At 45.8% G+C, this 24,270-nt stretch overlaps 1 protein-coding gene and 1 long non-coding RNA gene across 5 annotated transcripts in view; one reads left to right on the forward strand and one right to left on the reverse strand.

The window, feature by feature from the left end:
• TENT4A (terminal nucleotidyltransferase 4A) overlaps positions 1–10,794 on the reverse strand; it is a 148,466-nt gene extending 137,672 nt beyond the window's left edge. Inside the window, exon 1 of one of the 4 annotated variants that reach the window (XM_084620256.1) lies at positions 9,718–10,794. In XM_084620256.1, the coding sequence (XP_084476382.1) occupies positions 9,718–10,484 (767 nt within the window). In that variant the 5' untranslated portion in view covers positions 10,485–10,794. The remainder of the gene's footprint in view (positions 1–9,717) is intronic. The other 3 variants (XM_084620257.1, XM_084620255.1, XM_084620254.1) reach the window with 3 other exon arrangements.
• LOC311516311 overlaps positions 9,784–24,270 on the forward strand; it is a 70,508-nt gene continuing 56,021 nt past the window's right edge. Inside the window, exons 1-2 of the long non-coding RNA XR_014710379.1 lie at positions 9,784–9,851; positions 14,031–14,181. This is a non-coding gene — a long non-coding RNA (uncharacterized lncRNA). The remainder of the gene's footprint in view (positions 9,852–14,030; positions 14,182–24,270) is intronic.

Raw genomic sequence — 24,270 nt, forward strand, 5'->3', positions numbered from 1 at the left:
CTACTACTGTCCTGAGCATATCTTAATGGTATTAAAAGGCAGAATTGCCCTTGGGCACATCCCAATAAAGTGATTCTCAGTTAGGCATTTCTCTATTAAGTGGCATATATTGTATTGTTTCTCCACAATTGTAGTAACGGCTGAAAGTAACAATATCAAATATGAAGGCACATGGGAAACTGTGTAAAGAATTCTTCCGCTATTGCCATATGAGTCAGTTGAAGATCTGGAATTAGAAAGATATGCTTCCATCCTTCTCCTCACCCCACCCCATCCTGACACACTCTGGACACCGAACCACTCTGGAAAAGGGAGAAGGCAAACATTGATCAACCTCAGGCAAAGGATATCAGTATCTTAAATCAGAAAGCTGTTTTTAAGTAGAAATGAATTAGTGAAGAAAAAAGTTGAACCTTGATCTAAAATGGATAGGAGACAACGCTCCATACTGGTTTGTTACATCAATTGCTTTTAATCCTATTAGAGCATATTGTACCAACTGCTTGGATAGGATTGCTTTAGAGTAGTTAGTATGCGTAGATTCCAGTCAGGTGGTGCAGAACTGATGCTCTTGGGCCTCCCGCCCAAAAGGGTCCTAGAGCCTGGGCTCTAGCCCCAGTCCAGAAGTCTACACAACAATGAAACTGCCTACAGCCTGAGCCCAGCAAGTCCAAGTTAGCTGGAAGGGGACAGCCATGGGTTTTTCTTTGTTGTACAGACATATCCTGAAGAGCAACACATCCTTAGGAATGAAGTTAGGCCATAATCTGACAGAACTTAAATATGTGCATAACATGCAGCACCTGAGTATCCCCACTGAAACTAATGCTTTGCCAGAATGGGACCTTAGTGAATGACATGGCTAAGTATATGACACTGTATAGTCACCTGACTAGAATTGAAATTGTTACAGACAGTAGATCAGAAGGGCAATGGGAGTGGAGGCTCCAGCATGGTAATGGGGATCCACTGGCAGCACAGAGGTGGAGGAGGGTGGGGATCACCCTGCAGCCCCCTTCCCCTCCCCCAGGACACAGGCTTGGCAGTGCAGCTGCACCCAACCCTGACACAGCACAAGGGCCGGGCCTACCCCAGAAACATCCCAGGGCCCTGCCCCTCCACATAGGGTGCACCACAATAGCGAGGACAGTCTTCCACCCCTGCCCCCCCACACTCCAATCCAGGTGTGCCGCAAGTGTGGGGTAAGAAAGTTCTGTGGGGGGCAATCTGGGTGTGGGCAAGTCAGTGGGGGAGCAGGAATCTGAATACGCAGGGATTTGTTGGAAGGTTCTGGGTACAGGGGAATGGGACTCTGCAGGGGGAAGGGGAAGGAAAAGGGGTGTCCAGGTGAAGGTGGCTGGGGCTCAGAGGGAGCGTCTGGGTGCAAAATGTTGGGGCTTAGTGGGGTTGGGGCTCGAGTGCAGGGCTCAGTGCACTCCCCATACAGTGACCCCTCTCCCTACAGCTGAGGATCAAGGGGGGCAGGAAGTGGGGGGGTGGAGCTTACTGCAGTCGGGGGAGGTTTCTGGGGGTGGGTCTGACACACTGGGTCTGGAGCCTGGCACACTTTAGGAGCTACCGGCCAGGGAACCCCTAGCACACCGCAATAGCGAGCCAAAGGGACAGTCTCTCACATGCACACCCAGCCAGCCCTGCCTCCCAAAGCAGTGATTTACATTTCCCCTGGCTGCTCCTGACACCAGAAGCAGACACATGCTTCGGACCACTGCCCAGGAGGGGCATGTGAATCATTTGTTCTGTGGGGATTGAGTAAAATAAGCAGGGAACATTAATTCTACACTTGTGCAGAATTCTTCCAAGACTAATACTGGTTGAGAAAATTGTTAATAGGTTTGAGGAAAAGCACTGGTGGTTCTTGTCTATTCAGTAGCTGCTTTCCATTTACTAAAGCAAAGCCTATAAAAGCAGACAGTAACTTAGTGCCTGTTTTAAACTACAAGCCAAAATATGTAGGCTTAGGCTTCAAAAGTGGTCCAAAGCAGCTTTTTCTCAGCTCCAAAGTTGCAGCTTTTGTTTCTAGGCACCATGGTGATCCTTGTTTTCATGACTTCTAGGCTAGACTACCACCACAGCCTCTACCAGGGGCTTCAATTATCTACGTTTTATAAAGTTAAATAAAATGACTTGAAAACTAGTTGTAGATTGTTACCATTGCATTGTGCAAAAGCTGAGTTTCTCACATGCTTATGAAGGGCAGGACTCGGTGATTCTGAACTTAACTGGTTAACTTCAATGCACTAGACAGGTTTTCAAACTTTTTTTCTGGCGACTCAGTTGAAGAAAATTGTTGATGCCCATGACCAAACGGAGCTGAGGATGAGGGGTTTGGGATGTTGGAGGGAGCCCTGCCTGGGCTGGGGCAGGGTGTGGGAGGGGGTCAGGGCTCTGGGTGGGGCTGAGGGGTTTGGGGTACAGAAGGGGGCTCCAGGTTTGGGGGTACTCAGGCCTGGGGCAGTGGTGCAGGAGGAGATTAGGACTCTGGGCTGGGGGTGCAGGCTCTGGGATGGGGCCAGGGATGAGGGGGCTGGGGTGCAAGAAGGGGCTCCATGGGATTGGGGCACGGGGTTACCACCAGCAGCTCCCGGTCAGCAGTGCAGCCAGGGTGCAGTGGCAGGCTTCCTGCCTGTCCTGGCACTGCGAACTGCGCTGCATTCCGGAAGCGGCCAGCAAGCCCAGATCCTAGCTGGAGGGGTGGAGACGTGCACGCAGCTCCACACAGCTCTTGCCCGCAGGCACCAACATCCCCAGCTCCCCTGGAGTGTGGAGCCGGTGCTCAGGGCGGGGACAGTGCATGGAGCCCCATGGCCCCCTGCCTACAAGCTGGGCCTGCCACTGTCTGCTTCTGGGTAGGGACTACTAGTTTTACTACTATTTTTTACTGCCCGGCCACCAGGGTCCCTGGGTGCTGGGCAAGGCGACTCAGTGCCTTGCATTCCGTGACCCAGTACTGGGTTGCGACCCAAACCTTGAAAACCACTGCACTAGAGGCCTCATAATGCCTTAAACAATAGGAGACTAACCTATGTAAGGAATCACCTTCCTCCTGTCAATAGTATTTGGACAATTTGATCATCCTCACAGAAGGTACCAAGGCAGACTCTTCAGCTGAAGGCCTCATGACTCTGGAGTGTACTCACAAGAAAAGGAATATTGGGACACCTTCCGCATGATGCTGAAGATTTTCTTTTTGAATTTATATGTTTGAGGGGTAAGTAAATAGACTTTTAGGCCCTATCTATTTTTTAATTTTTTAACTTTTCTGATTAACTTAATTCCCTTAACTTAATTAAGTTAACGCCTCTAGGCCTTGCCATGTAATATTTTAAGTTAACGCTGAAACATCCAAGTTGTCTGACTAGAACACTGCAATCTGAGAAATGCAACTGAATATTTTTACAAGCTTTAGTTAGGCCAATTTACTGTAAACTTTATATGAGTTCTCTTTAAAACACAAGTTTGATAAATGGCACAAGTAAATCCTATTAAATGCAAACCAATGAAGTGTAAGAGTAGATGATTAAAATAGTAAAATAGAAAACCGGACACTTTCTCCATCACCAGAACTTCAATGTCATCAACAGAAGTTCTTACAATGTTACAAGTAAGTTTTCTGGAACTCTTACACTTAAATTCTGATCTTACTGGTTAACCAGCAATCCTTAAATGACCAATGACTACCATTATAAATAGGGCCCTACCAAATTCACAGTCCATTTTAGTCAATTTCACGGTCATAGGATTTTTAAAATGATAGATTTCATGATTTCAGCTATTTAAATCTGAAATTTCAGTGTTGTAACTGTAGGGGTCCTGACACAAAAAGGAGTTGTGGGGCGGCGGCAAAGTTATTGGGAGAAAGGGGCGGATTTGCGGTACTGCTTCCCTTACTTCTGTGCTGCTGCCTTCAGAGATGAGAAGCTGGAGAGGGGTGGCTGCTGACTGAGGGCCCAGCTCTGGAGGCAGTAGCACAGAAGAAAAGGTGGCAATACCATGCCATGCCATGCCATCCTTACTCTGTGCATCAGCAGCAGCACAGAAGTAAGGGTGGCATGGCATGGTATTGCCACCTTTAATTCTGCACAGCTGCTAGCAGGGCGCCACCTTCAGATTTGGGAAACGCCCCCAATTTGAGAAATGCTGGTCTCCCCTGTGAAATCTGTATTGTATAAGGTAAAAGCACACACAAAAAAACAGATTTCATGGGAGGAGACCAGATTTCACTGTCCGTGACACGTTTTTCATGGCTGTGAATTTGGTAAGGCCCCAATTATAAACAGTTAAAAATAATAATGTAGTGGCATCTGAATTAATAGAACCTTACCTAATGAGTCTTTCTTTCCAATAAGGAGTGGCAGAGTACGCTGAAAGGCTTTTTCTTGAAAAGAAAAGGAGTACTTGTGGCACCTTAGAGACTAACCAATTTATTTGAGCATAAGCTTTCGTGAGCTACAGCTCACTTCATCAGATGCATACTGTGGAAAGTATAGAAGATCTTTTTATACCCATTTTTTCATGCTTTGTGTGTATAAAAAGATCTTCTATACTTTCCACAGTATGCATCCGATGAAGTGAGCTATAGCTCACGAAAGCTTATGCTCAAATAAATTGGTTAGTCTCTAAGATGCCACAAGTCCTCCTTTTCTTTTTGCGAATACAGACTAACACGGCTGTTACTCTGAAACCTGGCTTTTTCTTGGGCAGTCTACTAGATCTTTTTCAGCCTGGTGAGAACATTATGCCTATCCTTATAAATGAAAGCATCAAATGTTAATTTTAAAAGAGCAACTATGAAATTGCAAGAATTGTTGCTAGGCATTTGCTACTTTTCAGTTACTAGTAATGAGATTATTCCAATTACAATACATGGACATAAATTCAAAATTTCAGACCATGTTTAAGTTACTTTAGTTTTAGTGTTTACATTTCATTGTATTGTTTCATAAATTGAATATAGTTGTGTACTGCTTTTCACCAGACTTGTGGCTGCATCACTTGCAGTGATTCCATTCTCCATTTATGAAAACAAACATGAACTAGGCAGATTGGATGTTCAATATTTATATAGTAAAATGCTATTATTCTCCAAATAGGTCCAGTCTATCACTGCAATGCTTTAAAGAGATTAAAGGACAAATTGTACCTTCAGATACTTAGAATGCAACACACACTGAATTCAATAGCTTTGTCTACACAGCAAATGTTAGTAACGGTCTTACAGCCTCTGTCACCAATGGTGCAGCTGCACCGATCTTGGCAACCATGTAAACAACAATAGAGAAAGGGTTCAGATATTTTTTCACTTGGGCAGTATTTTTATTGTACTGGTAAAAATACTTGATTTCCATCTGCACTAGACTTTAGAACCAGCCCTAATCCACTCTTGCTGTAAGACAAATACAGTAAAAGCTCTTTTATCCAACACTTCAACCAGCAAGCTCTATAAACCAGCATTTCCGATCTGCACTAAAAGTCTGGTTTATAGTGCAGTTGGTGCGGGGCCGGCAGGGGGCTGGGGCGTGGGAGGAGCGGCACATCACGCTCTGGGAGGGAGCTTGGGGTAGAGGATTGGGGTGTAGGAGGGGCTCAGGGTGCCGGATGGTGGGGAGGGGCGCTCCAGCAGCTCCCCATACCAGCTGTTGCTGGCAGAGGCGCAGCCAGGAGGCTCTGCAGGCAAGCTGCCTCCATCCCACCTCCCTGAGCACAGACTCTGCGGCTCCCAGCCCATTGGCCGAGAACCGCAGCCAATGGGAGCTGCGGGGGGCGGTGCAGACAGAGGCAGCATGCCTGCTTGCAGAGCTGCCTAGCTGCGCCTCCGCCGGGAGCAACAGGGACAGGGAGCCACCGAAGGTGAGCACTCCCCCGCCCCCGCACATCTGGCACCCCGAGCCCCCTCCCAGACCCAAACTCCCTCCTAGAGCCCATGACACACTGCCCGTGACCCATATCCCCCCACACACTCCATACTCCTCCCTCTGAGTTAACCCACATTTTTAATTTACCAGCACCCCCACTTGCCCCAGCATGCCAGTTAAAAAAAAAAAAAAAAAAAAGCTTTTACTGTAGTGGTTTCTCTATTTACAAGGAGAGTTGACCGCCTGTCAAAGAACTATTCCTAGTTAAAAAATTATGTTGATAGAAGTTAACAAGTTTTTATAGACATCCTATATTACATGAATATGACTATTCAAATCTGTGGAATGCCTACTTACATGCATAGTATTCACAGTACTGGTAAGTCTGAAGAGACAGACACAAAGGATGTTACAATATATCTCACCCATCCTTTCAAGAATCAGTGTCAACTTAACAAGGTTCTTCCAAAAAAACCACACACTCCCACAAGGAATAAAAGTGAATTACCCAGAAGAGAGGGAAAGAAGAGTATAAGGCAGTTAACACTAAGGCCTTGGCTACACTTACAGATGTACAGCGCTGTGAGTTAAACCCGCCTTCGCACAGCTGAATAGGGAAAGCGCTGCAGTCTGTCCACACCGACAGCTGAGAGCGCACTGTCGTGGCCACATATGCAGCTGCATTGGGAGCTGTGCATTATGGGCAGCTATCCCAGCATTCAAGTGGCTGCAATGTGCTTTTCAAATGGAGGGGTGGGGGGTGGAGTGTGACAGGGAGCGTGAGGGGAGAGAGACTGGGTTTTTGGGGTACCGAGTGTGTCAACACACTGTCTCGTAAGTACAGACATTCCCCCCCACACACACTCACTGAAAGCAAATGGCACAGATGAGATAAGCAGCCACTTTTTTTTGTCATAGATGAGATAAGCAGCCACTCCTGGAAACAAACCCCAATTCTTCCCCCTCCCCCCCTCAAGTGAACATTAGCTGTCCCCTGACTGCCTCTCACACATTCAAAGAAAACAGTAGCTGTTTGATAAGCAGCCCCTGAAAGGAAGCTCTGAAAGGGCACTTCCGCATCCGGAGTTCACAAAACAAGACAGGATGCTTCAGTTAAAAGGATTATGGGGAGTTTCCGGAGGACAATCAGTGCATAATAACGTAACTCCCCATTTACACTGGAGCATCTCCACCAATGAGCAATAGCTGTTAATCCTCTTGGGAAGGTGGAGTACCAGGAGCACTCCAGCCAGGGAGTCAGAGCACTCTACCAGTGTGGACGGGAAGTAAGGTAGAGCACTCTGGGAGGCTTTATTGCGGTATAACGTGCAAGTGTAGCTAAAGCCTGAGGGTATGTCTACAGTGCAAAAATTCTGCAAGTGTAAGTTTCACTGGTGTTAGGGAACCACTGAAAGTAAAGCGCTGGTTTGTGTACTCACTTAATTCCTCAAGCATCAGACTGTGTTTACATTAGCAGCACTTCCATCCGCTCTAGGTCAGCTATCCCACAGTGCAGCTCTCTCCATTTTGAGGATGGGTCTTGTGGAAAGTGGCGGTGGTGGTGGGGGGGAATCATCATGGGGCATCGTGGTCCTTGCACAGCCTCCTCTCCCGGAACACTGATCAGCTCCAGTAGCTCAGCACTGCTCCAAGCAGGGGACCCTATGCTCAGTGGAGCAGGCATTGTCAACTGGCCAGATAAGTGAGCACTTGCCAAGAAAACAGGAAGGGGAGTTTCAAAGTTCCCGGGGCTCTATGGAGGAAGGAGTGAATGTCTGTTTACCTGGCATCAGAGCACCAGAACTGCTGGCCAGAGTGGTCACCTAGGCACTATGGGATATCCTCCAGCGGCTAAAAGCTATGTAAACAGGAAGGACATGTCTTCACTTGCACAGGACCACAAAAGCATCACTGGTAAGAAGTGCACACCTCTCGTGGAAGTGGTTTTCTTTTTGTGGTGAAACTTTGGCGTTTCACCACAAAAAGTCATTGGCGAGTGTGGATGTTCCCACAGTTTTTCACAAAAAAGGACTTTTTCTGCTTTAAACGGCAAGTGTAGACATGCCCGAAGACAGAAAACATTTAAATGGTGAGACTGAGTAAAAAGAAATACTGAAATAGAAGCTAATTGCATTTTCAATGTGAAGAAAGTCTGAACTAAACCCAAAGCTCTAACACAGAACACAACTGAATACTTTCTGAAACACCCTTATCTGTTTTCAGTGCATGCAATGAATTTTTATTTTTCAAGTGTCAGTGTGGGTAGTACAGAGGAAGAACATGTTTTAGTAACATTGATAAACATCATTCAGTAGAAATCTAAAATTGGCCCAGAAAATTAAATAAGTGAAACTATTTCAATTTAATTAAGTTGTATGGCTCTTCTCTAAAGTTACAAGAAATAACACTCCTAAGGTTGTCCTTTCACAATTTTTGACAAGCACTATAGCACTATGAGAACCTCCTACTTTGAGTCATAGTATCATCAGGTTAGAAGGAACCCTGAGCTATCTAGTCCAACCCCCTGCCAAGATGCATAATTTGTTGAGTCATAACACAACCAAGGAAATGTTATTCTTGCTGCTAGATTAATTTGATCTTGCTAACTTTACTAATGAGTAATCTTTTGTACCTCTAGAAATTGCATTCAGCCACCCCTTCCTTGTCTCTCATTGTATATTAACCACAATAAGAGACATTTATCTATTTTCTAAATCTTCTGTAAAAATGAATTGCATCTGTTACTTCTATCTACATTCAACAGCTCTGGATTTCATACATTCCAAAAGTAAGTTTATGAAAGACTATTCATTCCCTTTCTCCGAAGCTGATATGAAAAAAGTGTGTTCAGAAAAAATGTATGTATTTGTACAAAAAGTATTGATGGGAGAGAAGGAAAGCTGAGTAAATGAAGTGAAAGATTAATTTATGTGCATTGTATACTTTAATTCAACAGGTAACTGGGCTCAGTGCAAGGGTAACTAGGTGAAATTCTACAGCTAGTTATGCAGGAGCCCAGAAGATCGAATGGTCCCTTTCTTGCCTTAAAACCTATCAATGGCAATATCAACCTATTAAGAGAAATATGCATTATGGAGTAGTAGAGACTTCTCTAGCTAAAGTGTTTTCCTATTTTTGAAGGGGGAAAAAAAAAAAGAGAACTCCATTCAAACATTCATCAATTCAACTGTTCAAGCAATATAATGAATTATTTTATATAATCTACAATTGTTGTTCATAACTCAGAATTGCTTTTCAAATCATTCAGTACACTGCCATTATTTCCTTACAATGCACCTTTAATCCAAAACTGGGTTTGACATGACATTTCAATCTCAACCTTTCCCTTCATGGATTTGGAAAACGGGGCCCAGCTTCTACTGTGACAGTTCTTCTGGTTGGCTGCCAATACGCAGGTTGGCTGCCAATGCCCACTCTACAATATTCATGTCTGTGGCCAAAGAAGGCCATACAAATTTAATTCTGCCTCCTCTCAGGGGCTGTCCTGCCAGCATGGAGCTCCTCAAATCCGTATAATCGCAATACAGGGCCCAAAACAGTAATTTATGTAAATGCTTTTTATAAGAGGTTCATTTAATCCTCCTGCCCTTTTACTATTTTTACAGCCGGCTCGGAGCCCGCTCCAGACTAGTTTGTGCCTCCCACTCCTACCCCTGGCAGGAGCCAACACTCTTCTCTCTTCCCCCCGAATTGGTTACAACAGGGGAAGAGGCCATTTCCTACAGTTTATGGCGACAAGAGGCAGAGCCCCGTTTCTCCACCACTCCAGGCTCTCCCCTCCTAGGGGGGCTGCTGATCCCCTCCCCCGGATGGGGGTACTCACCCCTGTACCCCCGAGCTGTATTGCCTGGTTTTCCAGGGTGTGCCGGGGCTCTGCGGCGCTGTCTGTGGCGGCTGCCGAAGCGCCTGCTGGCGGGGACAGTTATTCAGCGCAGCCCCCCGACTGCCGGATAGCAGGTAATTCATCCCATACGTGCTAGCTTTATTCTCCCGTTTCCTGCGGCCCGGGTGATACTGATGCTGCTGCTGCGGGGAGGCGGGCGGAGGTTGGTGCGGGCTGCTCGCCGCGGGCTGCGGGGGCTGGTGCGCGGGGCGCTGGCTACTCACTTTGCTCTCGTTGAAGTTAAAAAACTCCCCGGGTCCAGCCCCGCTACCGCGAGCCCCGGCCCGGCCGCACGAGGAGCCGCTGCTGCAGGAGCCCGAGGAGGAGAAGCCGGGGCTCTCGGTGCCCGATTCTACAGAGGAGCAAGAGGACGAGGAGGATACGGAGGGGGATTTCTGCAGCCGCCTCCCTCCCTCGCTGCTGCGCCCCGCGGAGCCGGCGGCGGGGACCAGCCCGGTCAGCAGGTCCGGGGGAGAGAGTGAGGGCGGCGGGGAGCAGCACAGGCCGCCGCCCCCGAGCGGCCCAAGCCTGGCGTGGCTGCAGGCGGTGGGCGGGGAGGCGACGGGGTCCAGCGCCGGGGAGTTGAGGCAGAGGTAATGAGGGAAGCCACGGCCACCCGCGCCCTGCGAGGTCTCCCAGATCTGCATCCACAGCGCATTGGCGGGGCCTTTCTGCTCGGGCTGAATCCAGGCCACGCGGGGATCCATCCACCCCGCCCGCGCCCCCGGCCGGCCCCGCTCACCGCGGCTCCTCTGCCCGGCGCCGGGTCCGGAGCGGCGCTAGACACGCGCCGCGGGCAGCGGCATTGGCAGGGAACGGGAGGGAGGCTCGGCAGGGAGAGCCCGGCTCTGGCGCCCCGTGCCCGGGAGAGGGGAGGCCGCGCGGAACGGCCCGGCCCGGCTTTGCCTGAAGCGCGGCGGTCGCTGTCCTAATGTGGCGTCCCCTCGCCGGAGCCAGAACCAGTAGTGCGCATGCGCAGCAGATTTTAAACCTTCACTGGATACGGCCGCCCTGGCAACCGACCATGCGCACTGGGAGCAGCGCTGCCTCGCTGAGGGAGGTGGCTCGGAACGTTCCTTCAGCATCTCCCCGCGCGCTCCCGGCGCGTGGAATTTTGGAACTGTTCAGAAAATCCGAGGGTCTTTGCCCCACTACGCTTGCGCACTGCCGCGTGGAACTTTATGTAGCTCCGGAGGGAGTCCGGCCTGTCGTGCTGCTGCTGCGGGGTTTCCTCTGCTCCAGCCGTGGGCTCCCCTGACTCCCTGAGGGGCAGCGGTGTGGCGCGCGCCTGCACAGCCAGCCCCTCCGCAGTGTTCAGCAAGGGCAGGCCCTAGCAGCAGCCTCAGCGTGGCTGGTCCATGCACCCTACTCACGAGAGCCTTTCTGCAGCATCTCTACCAAGCGCTCTGCCTAACAGCCCCACTGTAGCCCGAGCTGCCAGGCCGGCCTGTCGGCGTTATACTGCACTTCCAACACGCAAGGGCGGTTTTTCAGTCCGATCTGTTCAGTCACCTCCTGTGATTAAAGGAAGGTGCATTGGCAATTTGGCTGGTATGTTGGAGAGAGCTCCCAGATTAACCCCACTCTGAGATTTGGATAAATAAGGGCGCACCCCCATCCCAGATAAAGCAGTTGCAAACATTCCTTTGTCTTTAAGGAAGCAGGGTGGGTCCCTTTATTTGGTGAGATGCTTAAGTGGTGAGGGAGGGAGGCTGGAACTGTCTGGAACAACCAGTTCCAGCCAGTTCTTTGTCTCGAACTTACCAAACCATGTGCTTATTTAGGCTGAAGTTTTTCAATGGCATAGTAGCTGTTTAAGCATTTAATGGAGTGCAGCTATACAGGTTTCAGAGTAGCAGCCGTGTTAGTCTGTATTCGCAAAAAGAAAAGGAGTACTTGTGGCACCTTAGAGACTAACCAATTTATTAGAGCATGAGCTTTCGTGAGCTACAGCTCACTTCATCGGATGCATACCGTGGAAACTGCAGCAGACATTATATACACACAGAGATCATGAAACAATACCTCCTCCCACCCCACTGTCCTGCTGGTAATAGCTTATCTAAAGTGATCATCAAGTTGGGCCATTTCCAGCACAAATCCAGGTTTTCTCACCCTCCACCCACCGACACACAAACTCACTCTCCTGCTGGTAATAGCCCATCCAAAGTGACAACTCTACATAATGTGCATGATAATCAAGGTGGGCCATTTCCTGCACAAATCCAGGTTCTCTCACCCCCCTCCACAACGCTTCCTCAGCTCTCGTCCCCTAAAGCCCCTACTCTACTTGCGCTATATTGATGACATCTTCATCATCTGGACCCATGGAAAAGAAGCCCTTGAGGAATTCCACCATGATTTCAAAAACTTCCATCCCACCATCAACCTCAGCCTGGTCCAGTCCACACAAGAGATCCATTTCCTGGACACTACAGTGCTAATAAACAATGGTCACATAAACACCACCCTATACCGGAAACCTACTGACTGCTATTCCTACCTACATGCCTCCAGGTTTCACCCTGACCACACCACACGATCCATCGTCTACAGCCAAGCTCTGCGATACAACCGCATTTGCTCCAACCCCTCAGACAGAGACAAACACCTACAAGATCTCTGTCAAGCTTTCTTACAACTACAATACCCACCTGCGGAAGTGAAGAAACAGATTGATAGAGCCAGAAGAGTTCCCAGAAGTTACCAACTACAGGACAGGCCTAACAAAGAAAATAACAGAACGCCACTAGCCGCCACCTTCAGCCCCCAACTAAAACCCCTCCAATGCATTATTAAGGATCTACAACCTATCCTAAAGGATGACCCAACACTCTCACAAATCTTGGGAGACAGGCCAGTCCTTGCCTACAGACAGCCCCGCAACCTGAAGCAAATACTCACCAACAACCACATACCACACAACAGAACCACTAACCCAGGAACTTATCCTTGCAACAAAGCCCGTTGCCAACTGTGCCCACATATCTATTCAGGGGACACCATCACAGGGCCTAATAACATCAGCCACACTATCAGAGGCTCGTTCACCTGCACATCCACCAATGTGATATATGCCATCATGTGCCAGCAATGCCCCTCTGCCATTTACATTGGTCAAACTGGACAGTCTCTACGTAAAAGAATAAATGGACACAAATCAGATGTCAAGAATTATAACATTCATAAACCAGTCGGAGAACACTTCAATCTCTCTGGTCACGCAATCACAGACATGAAGGTCGCTATCTTAAAACAAAAAAACTTCAAATCCAGACTCCAGCGAGAAACTGCTGAATTGGAATTCATTTGCAAATTGGATACTATTAATTTAGGCTTAAGTAGAGACTGGGAGTGGCTAAGTTATTATGCAAGGTAGCCTATTTCCCCATTTCCCTCCCCCCCCCCCAGATGTTCTGGTTAAACTTGGATTTAAACTTGAAGAATGGTCAGTTTGGATGAGCTATTGCCAGCAGGAGAGTGAGTTTGTGTGTGTGTCCCCGGGGGAAAAAAAAAAAAACAACCATGAAACGGTCTCTGTGTGTATATAATGTCTACTGCAGTTTCCACGGTATGCATCGATGAAGTGAGCTGTAGCTCACGAAAGCTCATGCTCAAATAAATTGGTTAGTCTCTAAGATGCCACAAGTACTCCTTTTCTTTTTGCAAAGACAGACTAACACGGCTGTTACTCTGAAACCTGTCATACTTTAAGTCAAACAGCCTTTTAAGCTGCAGCCTGCAGACAGGGGCGATGACCCTTCAGCACCAGCTCTTGGAGGCACTGAGCCTCCCACAGTCACAACGGGCTGGTTTGCAGAGGTCTGCAGCAATTCTGAAAGGTAGGCTCAGTGTTTTCCCCAGTCCTCAGGGAGTTCAGATGCTGTACAAATCTCATAGGGGCAACATATAAGTGTATTCATGGCCCTGTTACCCCAAAATCTCTGAGTAGAATAATAAGGAGGTGACATATACAACAGGTTCAACTCCTACCAGCATCTATCAACTGGGAGAATTAGAAATCTGTGTGCTTCCTTCCCATGTTGCATTGAAATAAAGGATAGAGAGAATATAACCTTAAACAGAAAGAAGATTTATTAAAGGATAGATACAACTGGGGAAAGATTCACTGTGGGGAACACTACAAATACCCACAAATGGATTCCAGCAAGAGGTCATAAAGCCCAGACCCTTAAACTGTCCCTTGGTTGAACTAATAAATGCCCAAAAAATAATTACTGTCTCTCTTCTAGCTGCAGATGGAGGACAGTGGCAACGGATGGTGTGTCTCAGGATCTCTGGAACATCGGAGGATCTGGCTTTCTACTGCCAAAGCAGGAGATCAACAGATCTGGGCTGATAGCAAAGTCTTCACTGGATCCTTTGGTGGATTACAGGAGTCAGGTAAGTATCAGAGTCCTTAACAAATGTTCGTAGCCTAAGTCTTGATCCGATGCTGCACAAAGAACCTGGACATGGCTGCCTCGATGGTAGACAGCACCTGCATCACTACTGACAGTCCCTTATATGCTCTCTGTGGCACATATTCCTGAGGCACACTCTGACAGGCACTGCTCCCAACCAGTTCCAGCCAGTTCTCAGTCCCTCAAGTTCTGGTGGGAAACAGAGCTTTGGTGGGAAAATGCCATGAAGAAGGGTACCAAGATGGAGTTCAAACCCTTCCTATCATATGCGCCATCTTGAATTTCTAAACTCCATTTTGAATTGTAGCAACATTCATAACAGAATATAACCATGTACCAAAAACACCTTACAGCCCCACGCCAGCTTTTGCTAGCTGAGGTGGGAGAGAGGCAGGGCCAGAGCCCCCGGAAGAGACTGGTGCATTAGCCAGGAGCAGGTTCCTCTTGCATTGCACCATAGTAAGCATAAATGAGTCTTTCCTTTAAATCAGAAGTTGTAATTATGGTATCAGCCTAAATTTATATTTAAAACAATTTGCTGACCTAATGTCACAGTCCTTACTAATGCAGAACTTTTACGAACTTAAAGGGCCTACCTAGACCATGGCTTATTCCATGGGGGTTGGGGAAGCAATCTTTGCAGAGTGGTGACACACACACAGGTGGGTGAGAGGAGCCTTGACTTCATTCAGCCTTATTGAAATTCTGGGAGGCAGGCAGGTGCAAGCCCACCCGTGTCTAAAGGCCCCTCCCCCAGCCTTGAGGAAGGAGCCACTGGACCTAGGACTAAACTGATGATGGGGAACAACTAAGGAATAATAGGTTCAGGAGTGAGGGGTCATAGGTTCAAAACTAGGGATGCAAAGTGTTAACCCTGCAATGTTAACTATGTTGGTGAGGATGGTATAGGCCAGCTATACCTTGCAGCTAATTAGCAGGATCTTGGACCTTTATCCAGTATCTATCACCTGGGGGTTAGAAGGGAAAGATAGTGTGCCTCCCTATCCCATGATGCAAATGGATAGAGAAGAGAGAAGAATAAAGTAAACAGATAACAGCTTTTATTTAAACAGGTAACTTAATAAGAAACAACAGTGAGATGTGGTTTGACAGTTTGAGTTTAAAACCCAGGCCCAACCAAATAGGTTCCCTGGCAATAAACAAGTAAACCTAAAATAAAAATACCCCAGATACTGCACCATTTCTAGGTGTTGATAGGCAGTAGATGACGCCGTTGTCACTAAACTGGGAGGAGAGGTAGATAGGCTGGAGGGTAGGGATAGGATACAGAGAAGATTAGGATTGGAAGAGACCTCAGGAGGTCATCTAGTCCAACCCCCTGCTCAAAGCAGAACCAACGCCAACTAAATCATCCCAGGCAGGGCTTTGTCAAGCTGGGCCTTAAAAACCTCTAAGAATGGAGATTCCACCACCTCCCCAGGTAATCCATTCCAGTGCTTCACCACCCTCCTAGTGAAATAGTGTTTCCTAATATCCAACCTAGACCTCCCCCACTGCAACTTGAGACTATTGCTTCTGGTTCTGTCATCTGCCACCACTGAGAACAGCTGAACTCCATCCTCTTTGGAACCCCCATTTTGGTAGTTGAAGGCTGCTATTAAATCCCCCCTCACTCTTCTCTTCTGCAGACTAAACAAGCCCAGTTCCCTCAGCCTCTCCTCATAAGTCATGTGCCCCACCCCCTCATAATTTTTGTTGCCCTTTGTTGGACACTCTCCAATTTGAGCACATCCTTTCTGTAGTGGTGGGTCCAAAACTGGATGCAATAATCCAGATGTGGCCTCACCAGTGCCGAATAGAGGGGAATAATCACTTCCCTCAATCTGCTGGCAATGCTCCTATGGCAACAAGGGCACACTGCTGACTCATATGCAGCTTCTCATCCACTGTGATCCCCAGGTCCTTTTCTGCAGAACTGCTGCTTAGCCAGTTGGTCCCCAGCCTGAATCTGGTGGGATTCTTCCATCCTAAGTGCAGGACTCTGCACTTGTCCTTGTTGAACCTCATCAGATTTCTTTTGGCCCAATCCTCCAATTTGTCTAAGTCACTCTGGACCCTGTCCCTACCCTTCAGCATATCTACCTATCCCCCCAGTTTAGTGTCATCTGTGAACTTGCTGTGGGTGCAATCCATCCCATCATCCAGATCATTAATAAAGATGTTGAACAAAACCAGCCCCAGGACTGACCCTTGGGGCACTCTGCTAGATAGTGGCTGCCAACTAGGCATCGAGCCATTGATCACTACCTGTTGAGTCCAACAATCTAGCCAGCTTTCTATCCACCTTATAGTCCATTCATCCAATCTGTACTTTTTTAACTTGCTTGTAAGAATACTGTGGGAGACCATACCAAAAGCCTTGCTAAAGTCAAGATATATCACATCCACTGCTTTCGCCATATCCACAGAGCCAGTTATCTCATGAGAGAAGGAAATCAGTTTGGTAAGGCATGACTTGCCCTTGGTGAATCCATGTTGACTGTTCCTGATCACCTTCCTCTCCTTCAAGTGCTTCAAAATGGATTCCTTGAGGACCTGATTCATGATTTTTCCATGGACTGAGTTGAGGCTGGTCAGTCTGTAGTTTTCCGGTTTCTCCTTCTTCCCTTTTTTAAGGATGGGCACTATATTTTCCTTTTTCCAATCGTCCGAGACCTCCCCCAATTGCCACGAGTTTTCAGAGATAATGGCCAATGGGTCTGCAATCACATCAGCCAACTCCCACAGCACCCTTGGATGCATTAGATCTGGACCCATGGACTTGTGCATGACCAGCTTTTCTAAATCGTTCTTAACCTGTTCTTTCACCACTGAGGGCTGCTCACCTCCTCCCCATACTGTATTTCCCAGGACAGCAGTGTGGGAGCTGACCTTGTCTGTGAAGACCAAGGCAAAAAAAGCATTGAGTACTTCAGCTTTTTCCACATCATCTGTCACTACGTTGCCTCCCCCATTCAGTAAGGGTCCCATACTTTCCCTGACCTTTTTCTTGTTGGTAACATACCTGTAGAAACCCTTCTTGTTACCCTTCACATCCCTTGCTAACTGCAACTGCAGTTGTGTTTTGGCCTTCCTGATTATACCCCTGCATGCTCAAGCAATATTTTTATATTCTATAGTCATCTGTCCAAGTTTCCACTTCTTGTAAGCTTCCTTTTTGTGTTCAAGCTCACTGAAGATTTCACTGTTAAGCCATGCTGGTCGCCTGCCATATTTGCTATTCTTTCTGCACATCGGGATGGTATGTTCCTGTGCTCCCAATAAGGCTTCTTTAAAATGCAGCCAGTTTGTTAGTTCAACATGCTATGAGGGATTGGACCCCCCTTTCAGGGTGCCACCTGATATGCTGGGTTCCCACTCAGCCCGCCCGTTCCACCAGCCTGGGCTCCCTCACCGTGCCCTGCTGTGCCAGGCACACAGACACAGGTAGGGACACATCCAGTTGTAGAATCACACAGAGTCTGCAATCAGCTCTGTGTGGGAAGTCTGAGCTCGGGGATTGCTTAGCACTCAAGTGCACACACCCTTTGGAGTGTAAACCCAAAATTATATTGTCTTGCAGAGACCTATACAGCGTAACCTCATGAAGTTGGCTCCCTCCCTCATTGTGGAGGAAGATGTGCACAGCTTCCTCCGCCCCAACCCCCAGTTATGAGTAGTACAAACTGGGTTTTAGAATAAACAAAAAAACAAGTTTATTAACTACAAAAGATATATTTTATGTGATTATAAGGGATAGCAAACAGATTAAAGCAGATTACTGAGCAAATAAAACAAACATGCAAATTAGCCTTAATAATTTAAAGAATTTGGCTATAAATATTAATTTCTAACCCTAAATGTTGTTTTATGCAGGTTGCAGAGTTTCTTGAAGGTAAACTGCACTGCTTGCAGCTTAAATCTCCAAGTATTCCCTTCACAGGCTGACCTTTCTTGCCTTGGCTCAGCCCCTGCCCTCACCCCCCACCAGCTTAGTTCCTTTGTTTCTTCATGTGTTTTCAGCAGTCTTCCATCTTGACGGGGAGGCAGTGGAGAATAGCCTAGATTAACTCACTCCCCAGCCTTAAATTGGATTTACATGTGGCGGGAATCCTTTGTTTCCTAATTTTACCCTCACCCCCGTCAGTGAAAAAATACCAGAAGTCCTAAATGATGTCCAGTACCAGGTGACATGATGACCTGACCCTGTTAAAGCAGTATCCCAGGAAACTTCTTAGGAAGGAGGGAGATTAGCATCTTCAAAGTCCTAGTGCCCTTCCTAATGGCCCATCCAGGCTGATTGCTTACTGTCTGGTGGGCGTGCAAGCACTTTTGTAAATGATACATAGTCCATATTCATAACTTCAGATAAATAATGCATGCATACAAATAGTATAATCACAGTCAGTCAATCACAACCTTTCCAATGACATCTCACATGACCAATCTTGCATAGATCATATCTTAATTATCCCATATTCATATCATAACAATATTTCTATGAAGAATATGGAGCTATCACGTGAATATTTTCTTTGGAGGGATTATTTTGTGTAGGCGTTCCCTTCTCTGAGAAGAGAACAAAGTGGATTTGGGGGAGGAGTTTGAAGAAGAGAATAGCTTGATGGGCTGCATTAAAAGAGAGGAAATCTTACATAGTCATTTACTTTGTTCACAGCAACCTATAGTTCTAGAAGGTTATGGGGAAGCGGAGAGATATTTATATGAGCTTTCCTCTCTAAGGAGCTTACCAACTCTGAGTCACCTACATTTTGGAGGGACAGGGAAACTAAGCATCAGGAAGACGTATTTCCTGAAAACATCTGCTTCCCCTTCCACAATTTCAGCAGCTATAAAGGTCATAGTGAAATTGTAGCCTCATTGAAGCCAAAGGCAAAACCCCCATTGACTTCAATAAGACAGCTGTACTCAGATTTCATTTCAGTAAGTGAAGAAATTCAGCTATAAAAGTTTACAGTCAATGTAATATTCAAGATTTTTATAGTCCTTTTTTCTACTCTGAATAATTTGTAGTTGTAGGCTTGATACAGTGATTTTCTTGTTGAAATATGTTTGGTCTGTTGTGTATTTATGTGCTAAGCTACATATACTGTTTTCTTTTGTGGGGGGAATGTAGGGGAACAGTATTGAATTATTTGTCTGAAGTAAAAATATATACAAAGATTCATACAGACTTTGCAAAAAACTAAAAAGATAGGTCAATTTTTCCTTTGAAATTTGTTCCATTTACTCATAGAGAGTTAATAATTCAGGAAACTCCTTATTAGATCCCATTTCTCTTTCCAAGAGAGAGATAAGGTGAGTGAGGTAATATCTTTTATTGGTGAGAGAGAGAAGCTTTCAAGCCATACAGAGCTGTTCTTCGGGACACTAAAATAATGAACTGACACTGGTTATGGCTTATTACAACAACCTGTAATCCACTAACCACCTCTTTTTGTCCTATGACTGCAGAGGGGTTAACAGGCCACTCTATCTTGAAAAGTCCCTTAGAATATGTACTACCTACTTATGATAAACAATCTGTTCCACCTTGCATTTAGCTATGAGGCTCAGAGTACCTTTCCCAGACCTGAAGAAGAGTTCTGTGTATCAGACAAGCTTGTCTTTCTCACCAACAACTGTTGGTCCAATAAAAGATATTACCTCACCCACTTTGTGTCTCTAATATCCTGTCATTGGCCACTGTGAGAAGAGAGGATACTGGGCTAGATGGACTTTTAGTCTGAGCCAGTACGGCTATTCTTATGTTCTTATGACTGACTTGGCTGCAACTACGCTGAAGACAAATATGGTCGGTGTTTAATGAGCAACTGGGGTTTACACCTGTGTATTCCCTTCCCTATTCAAAATTTATTTAATTTTATTACTTCAACACTAAATGGAATTCAGAGTCCTCCATCCCTCAGTCCTGAGGAGCTTTGCCTGCAGCTTGTCCATTTACTCAAGTTATCCTTTTAAAATAACTTTTATTCAAGGCTTTGCATACTTAATAGTGAGCTGGACCTATGTTTTGTTGCAAGCACCTTTGGTTTCTGCAGCATACAGAATGTTCTGTGGGGGTTTCATTTAAATTAAGAAATCTATACTTATTGAATTAAATATTAAATACAATTAATACTGTATTATTTATTTTGATAAAAGATTCAATTTATTTTATGCTGTCCACACATTTTTTTAAAACTCTGCAGATTTTTGGGTTGACACACAGCTGCTAGATAGAAGCAGTTAGGATTGGAGCAACAATCAGAGGTTTTTACCTCTTGAGAAGTAATGTAGACAATTTGGGATTGTGGGATAAACACATTAGCTGGATGTTCCTGTTACAATCATCAGAACTTATAGTTAGCAATGTTGACATTTAAATTGATATCTTTAGGTTTCCCCATTGAAGAGACTAGGACAAGTCACTTCTCTCAGAGGACCCTTCTGTGGCAAAGGGTCAATTCTGACCAATTTCTGTGACTCTGATTTTATTAAACAAAATAAATCACTAGTCCTAATCCACAGCTCTTCCTATAAACAGTCTTGAAAACATACTCTAAGCATAAAGAAATTGAAGTCACCGTAGTCAGATACTTTATAATATATAATCATACACAGACATATCTGGTCCGATGCAAATGCGGTGGGTGGGTGGGTAGGAATTTTCAAAGATACTTAAATGGCAGTTGAAGCACCCAGCTCACATTGACTGGGAGCTGAACTGATTTTTGTGCCTTTGAAAAGTCTCTCCCAGAAATGGACTGGCAGGGATGGATGGATGCCCTCTGGTTCCACCTGCAGAAAGAAGACAGTGGTTTGTATCAGACCTTGCACCTGCAAGTTAAGGAATATGAGGCTTTAAACCAGAATTATGAGCAACAGAAGCGAGGTTGAGGCTATAATGTTTTTTGTTGCTGGTCATTTTGTGGCACTAGATAAGTCAGCTTGTTTCTCATTAGGACTACATCAGTTTCCAAAGCATTGCTGATTCATGTGAACTATAACTAGAAGGAGAATACTGTAAAAAACAAACATACACTGAAAGAAAAGGAGTACTTGTGGCACCTTAGAGACTAGCCAATTTATTTGAGCATAAGCTTTCGTGAGCTACAGCTCACTTCATCGGATGCATACTGTGGAAAGTGTAGAAGATCTTTGTATATACACACAAAGCATGAAAAAATACCTCCTCCCACCCCACTCTCCTGCTGGTAATAGCTTATCTAAAGTGATCACTCTCCTTACAATGTGTATGATAATCAAGGTGGGCCATTTCCAGCACAAATCCAGGGTTTAACAGGAATGTCGGGGGGGGGGTAGGAAAAAACAAGGGGAAATAGGTTATCTTGCATAATGACTTAGCCACTCCCAGTCTCTATTCAAGCCTAAGTTAATTGTATCCAATTTGCAAATGAATTCCAATTCAACAGTTTCTCGCTGGAGTCTGGATTTGAAGTTTTTTTGTTGTAATATAGCAACTTTCATGTCTGTAATCGCGTGACCAGAGAGATTGAAGTGTTCTCCGACTGGTTTATGAATGTTATAATTCTTGACATCTGATTTGTGTCCATTTATTCTTTTACATAGAGACTGTCCAGTTTGACCAATGTACATGGCAGAGGGGCATTGCTGGCACATGATGGCATATATCACACTGGTGGATGTGCAGGTGAACGAGCCTCTGATAGTGTGGCTGATGTTATTAGGCCCTGTGATGGTGTCCCCTGAATAGATATGTGGGCACAGTTGGCAACGACCTTTGTTGCAAGGATAGGTTCCTGGGTTAGTAGTTCTGTTGTGTGGTATGTGGTTGCTGGTGAGTATTCGCTTCAGGTTGGGGGGCTGTCTGTAGGCAAGGACTGGCCTGTCTCCCAAGATTTGTGAGAGTGTTGGGTCATCCTTCAGGATAGGTTGTAGATCCTTAATAATGTGTTGGAGGGGTTTTAGTTGGGGGCTGAAGGTGATGGCTAGTGGCGTTCTGTTATTTTCTTTGTTAGGCCTGTCCTGTAGTAGGTGACTTCTGGGAACTCTTCTGGCTCTATCAATCTGTTTCTTCACTTCCGCAGGTGGGTATTGTAGTTGTAAGAATGCTTGATAGAGATCTTGTAGGTGTTTGTCTCTGTCTGAGGGGTTGGAGCAAATGCGGTTGTATCGCAGAGCTTGGCTGTAGACGATGGATCGTGTGGTGTGGTCAGGGTGAAAGCTGAGGGCATGTAGGTAGGAATAGCAGTCAGTAGGTTTCCGGTATAGGGTGGTGTTTATGTGACCATTGTTTATTAGCACTGTAGTGTCCAGGAAGTGGATCTCTTGTGTGGACTGGACCTGGCTGAGGTTGATGGTGGGATGGAAATTATTGAAATCATGGTGGAATTCCTCAAGGGCTTCTTTTCCATGGGCCCAGATGATGAAGATGTCATCAATATAGCGCAAGTAGAGTAGGGGTGTTAGGGGACGAGAGCAGAGGAAGCATTGTTCTAAGTCAGCCATAAAAATGTTGGCATACTGTGGGGCTATGCGGGTACCCATAGCAGTGCCGCTGATGTGAAGGTATACATTGTACCCAAATCTAAAATAGTTATGGGTAAGGACAAAGTCACAAAGTTCAGCCACCAGGTTAGCCGTGACATTATCGGGGATAGTGTTCTTGATGGCTTGTAGTCCATCTTTGTGTGGAATGTTGGTGTAGAGGGCTTCTACATCCATAGTGGCCAGGATGGTGTTATAAGGAAGATCACCGATGGATTGTAGTTTCCTCAGGAAGTCAGTGGTGTCTCAAAGATAGCTGGGAGTGCTGGTAGCGTAAGGCCTGAGGAGGGAGTCTACATAGCCAGACGATCCTGCTGTCAGGGTACCAATGCCTGAGATGATGGGGCGTCCAGGATTTCCAGGTTTATGGATCTTGGGTAGTAGATAGAATATCCCAGGTCGAGGTTCCAGGGGTGTGTCTGTGCGGATTTGATCTTGTGCTTTTTCAGGGAGTTTCTTGAGCAAATGCTGTAGTTTCTTTTGGTAACTCTCAGTGGGATCATAGGGTAATGGCTTGTAGAAAGTGGTGTTGGAGAGCTGCCGAGCAGCCTCTTGTTCATATTCCGACCTATTCATGATGACAACAGCACCTCCTTTGTCAACCTTACATTATATGTAAGAGTATACACTAAACTAACCTCACCCTAGCCAAACCACATATGGAAACAGAGAGTAACCCAGCCTCTACATAGCTAAACCACATGTAAAATCATGCTGTGAGACAGCTTTAGTAATCAAACTGTTAAACAATAATAGAATACCATTTATTTAAATATTTTTGAATGTTTTCTACATTTTAAAATATATTGATTTCAATTACAATACAGAACACAAAATGTACAGTGCTCACTTTATATTTATTTTTATTACATATATTTGCGCTCTTAAAAACAAAATAAATTCTATTTTTTAATTCATCTAATACAAGTATGGTAGTGCAATCTCTTTGTCATGAAAGTTGAACTTACAAGTGTAGAATTATGTACCAAAAAAACTGCACTCAAAAATAAAACAATTTAAAACTTTATAGCCTACAAGTCCACTCAGCTGTACTTCTTGTTCAGCCAATCGCTGAGACAAACAAGTTTGTTTACATTTTCAGGAGATAATGCTGTCCGCTTCTTGTTCACAATGTCACCTGAAAGTGAGAACAGGTGTTCGCATAGCACTATTGTAGCCAACGCCACAAGATATTTATATGCCAGATGCACTAAAGGTTCATATGTACCTTCATGCTTCAACCACCATTCCAGAGGACATGCATCCATGCTGATGACGGGTTCTGCTCAAGAACAATCCAAAGCAGTGCGGACTGACGCATGTTCATTTTCATCATCTGAGTCAGATGCCACCAGCAGAAGATTGATTTTCTTTTTTGGTGGTTCAGGTTCTGTAATTTCCACATCGGAGTGTTGCTCTTTTAAGACTTCTGAAAGCATGCTCCTCACCTTATCCCTCTCAGATTTTGGAAGGCACTTCAGATTCTTAAACCTTGGGTCGAGTGCTGTAGCTATCTTTAGAAATCTCACATTAGTAC

This window comes from Lepidochelys olivacea (genome assembly GCF_965140295.1).
Source record: "Lepidochelys olivacea isolate rLepOli2 genome assembly, chromosome: 2".
In the NCBI taxonomy this organism is placed as follows: domain Eukaryota; kingdom Metazoa; phylum Chordata; order Testudines; family Cheloniidae; genus Lepidochelys; species Lepidochelys olivacea.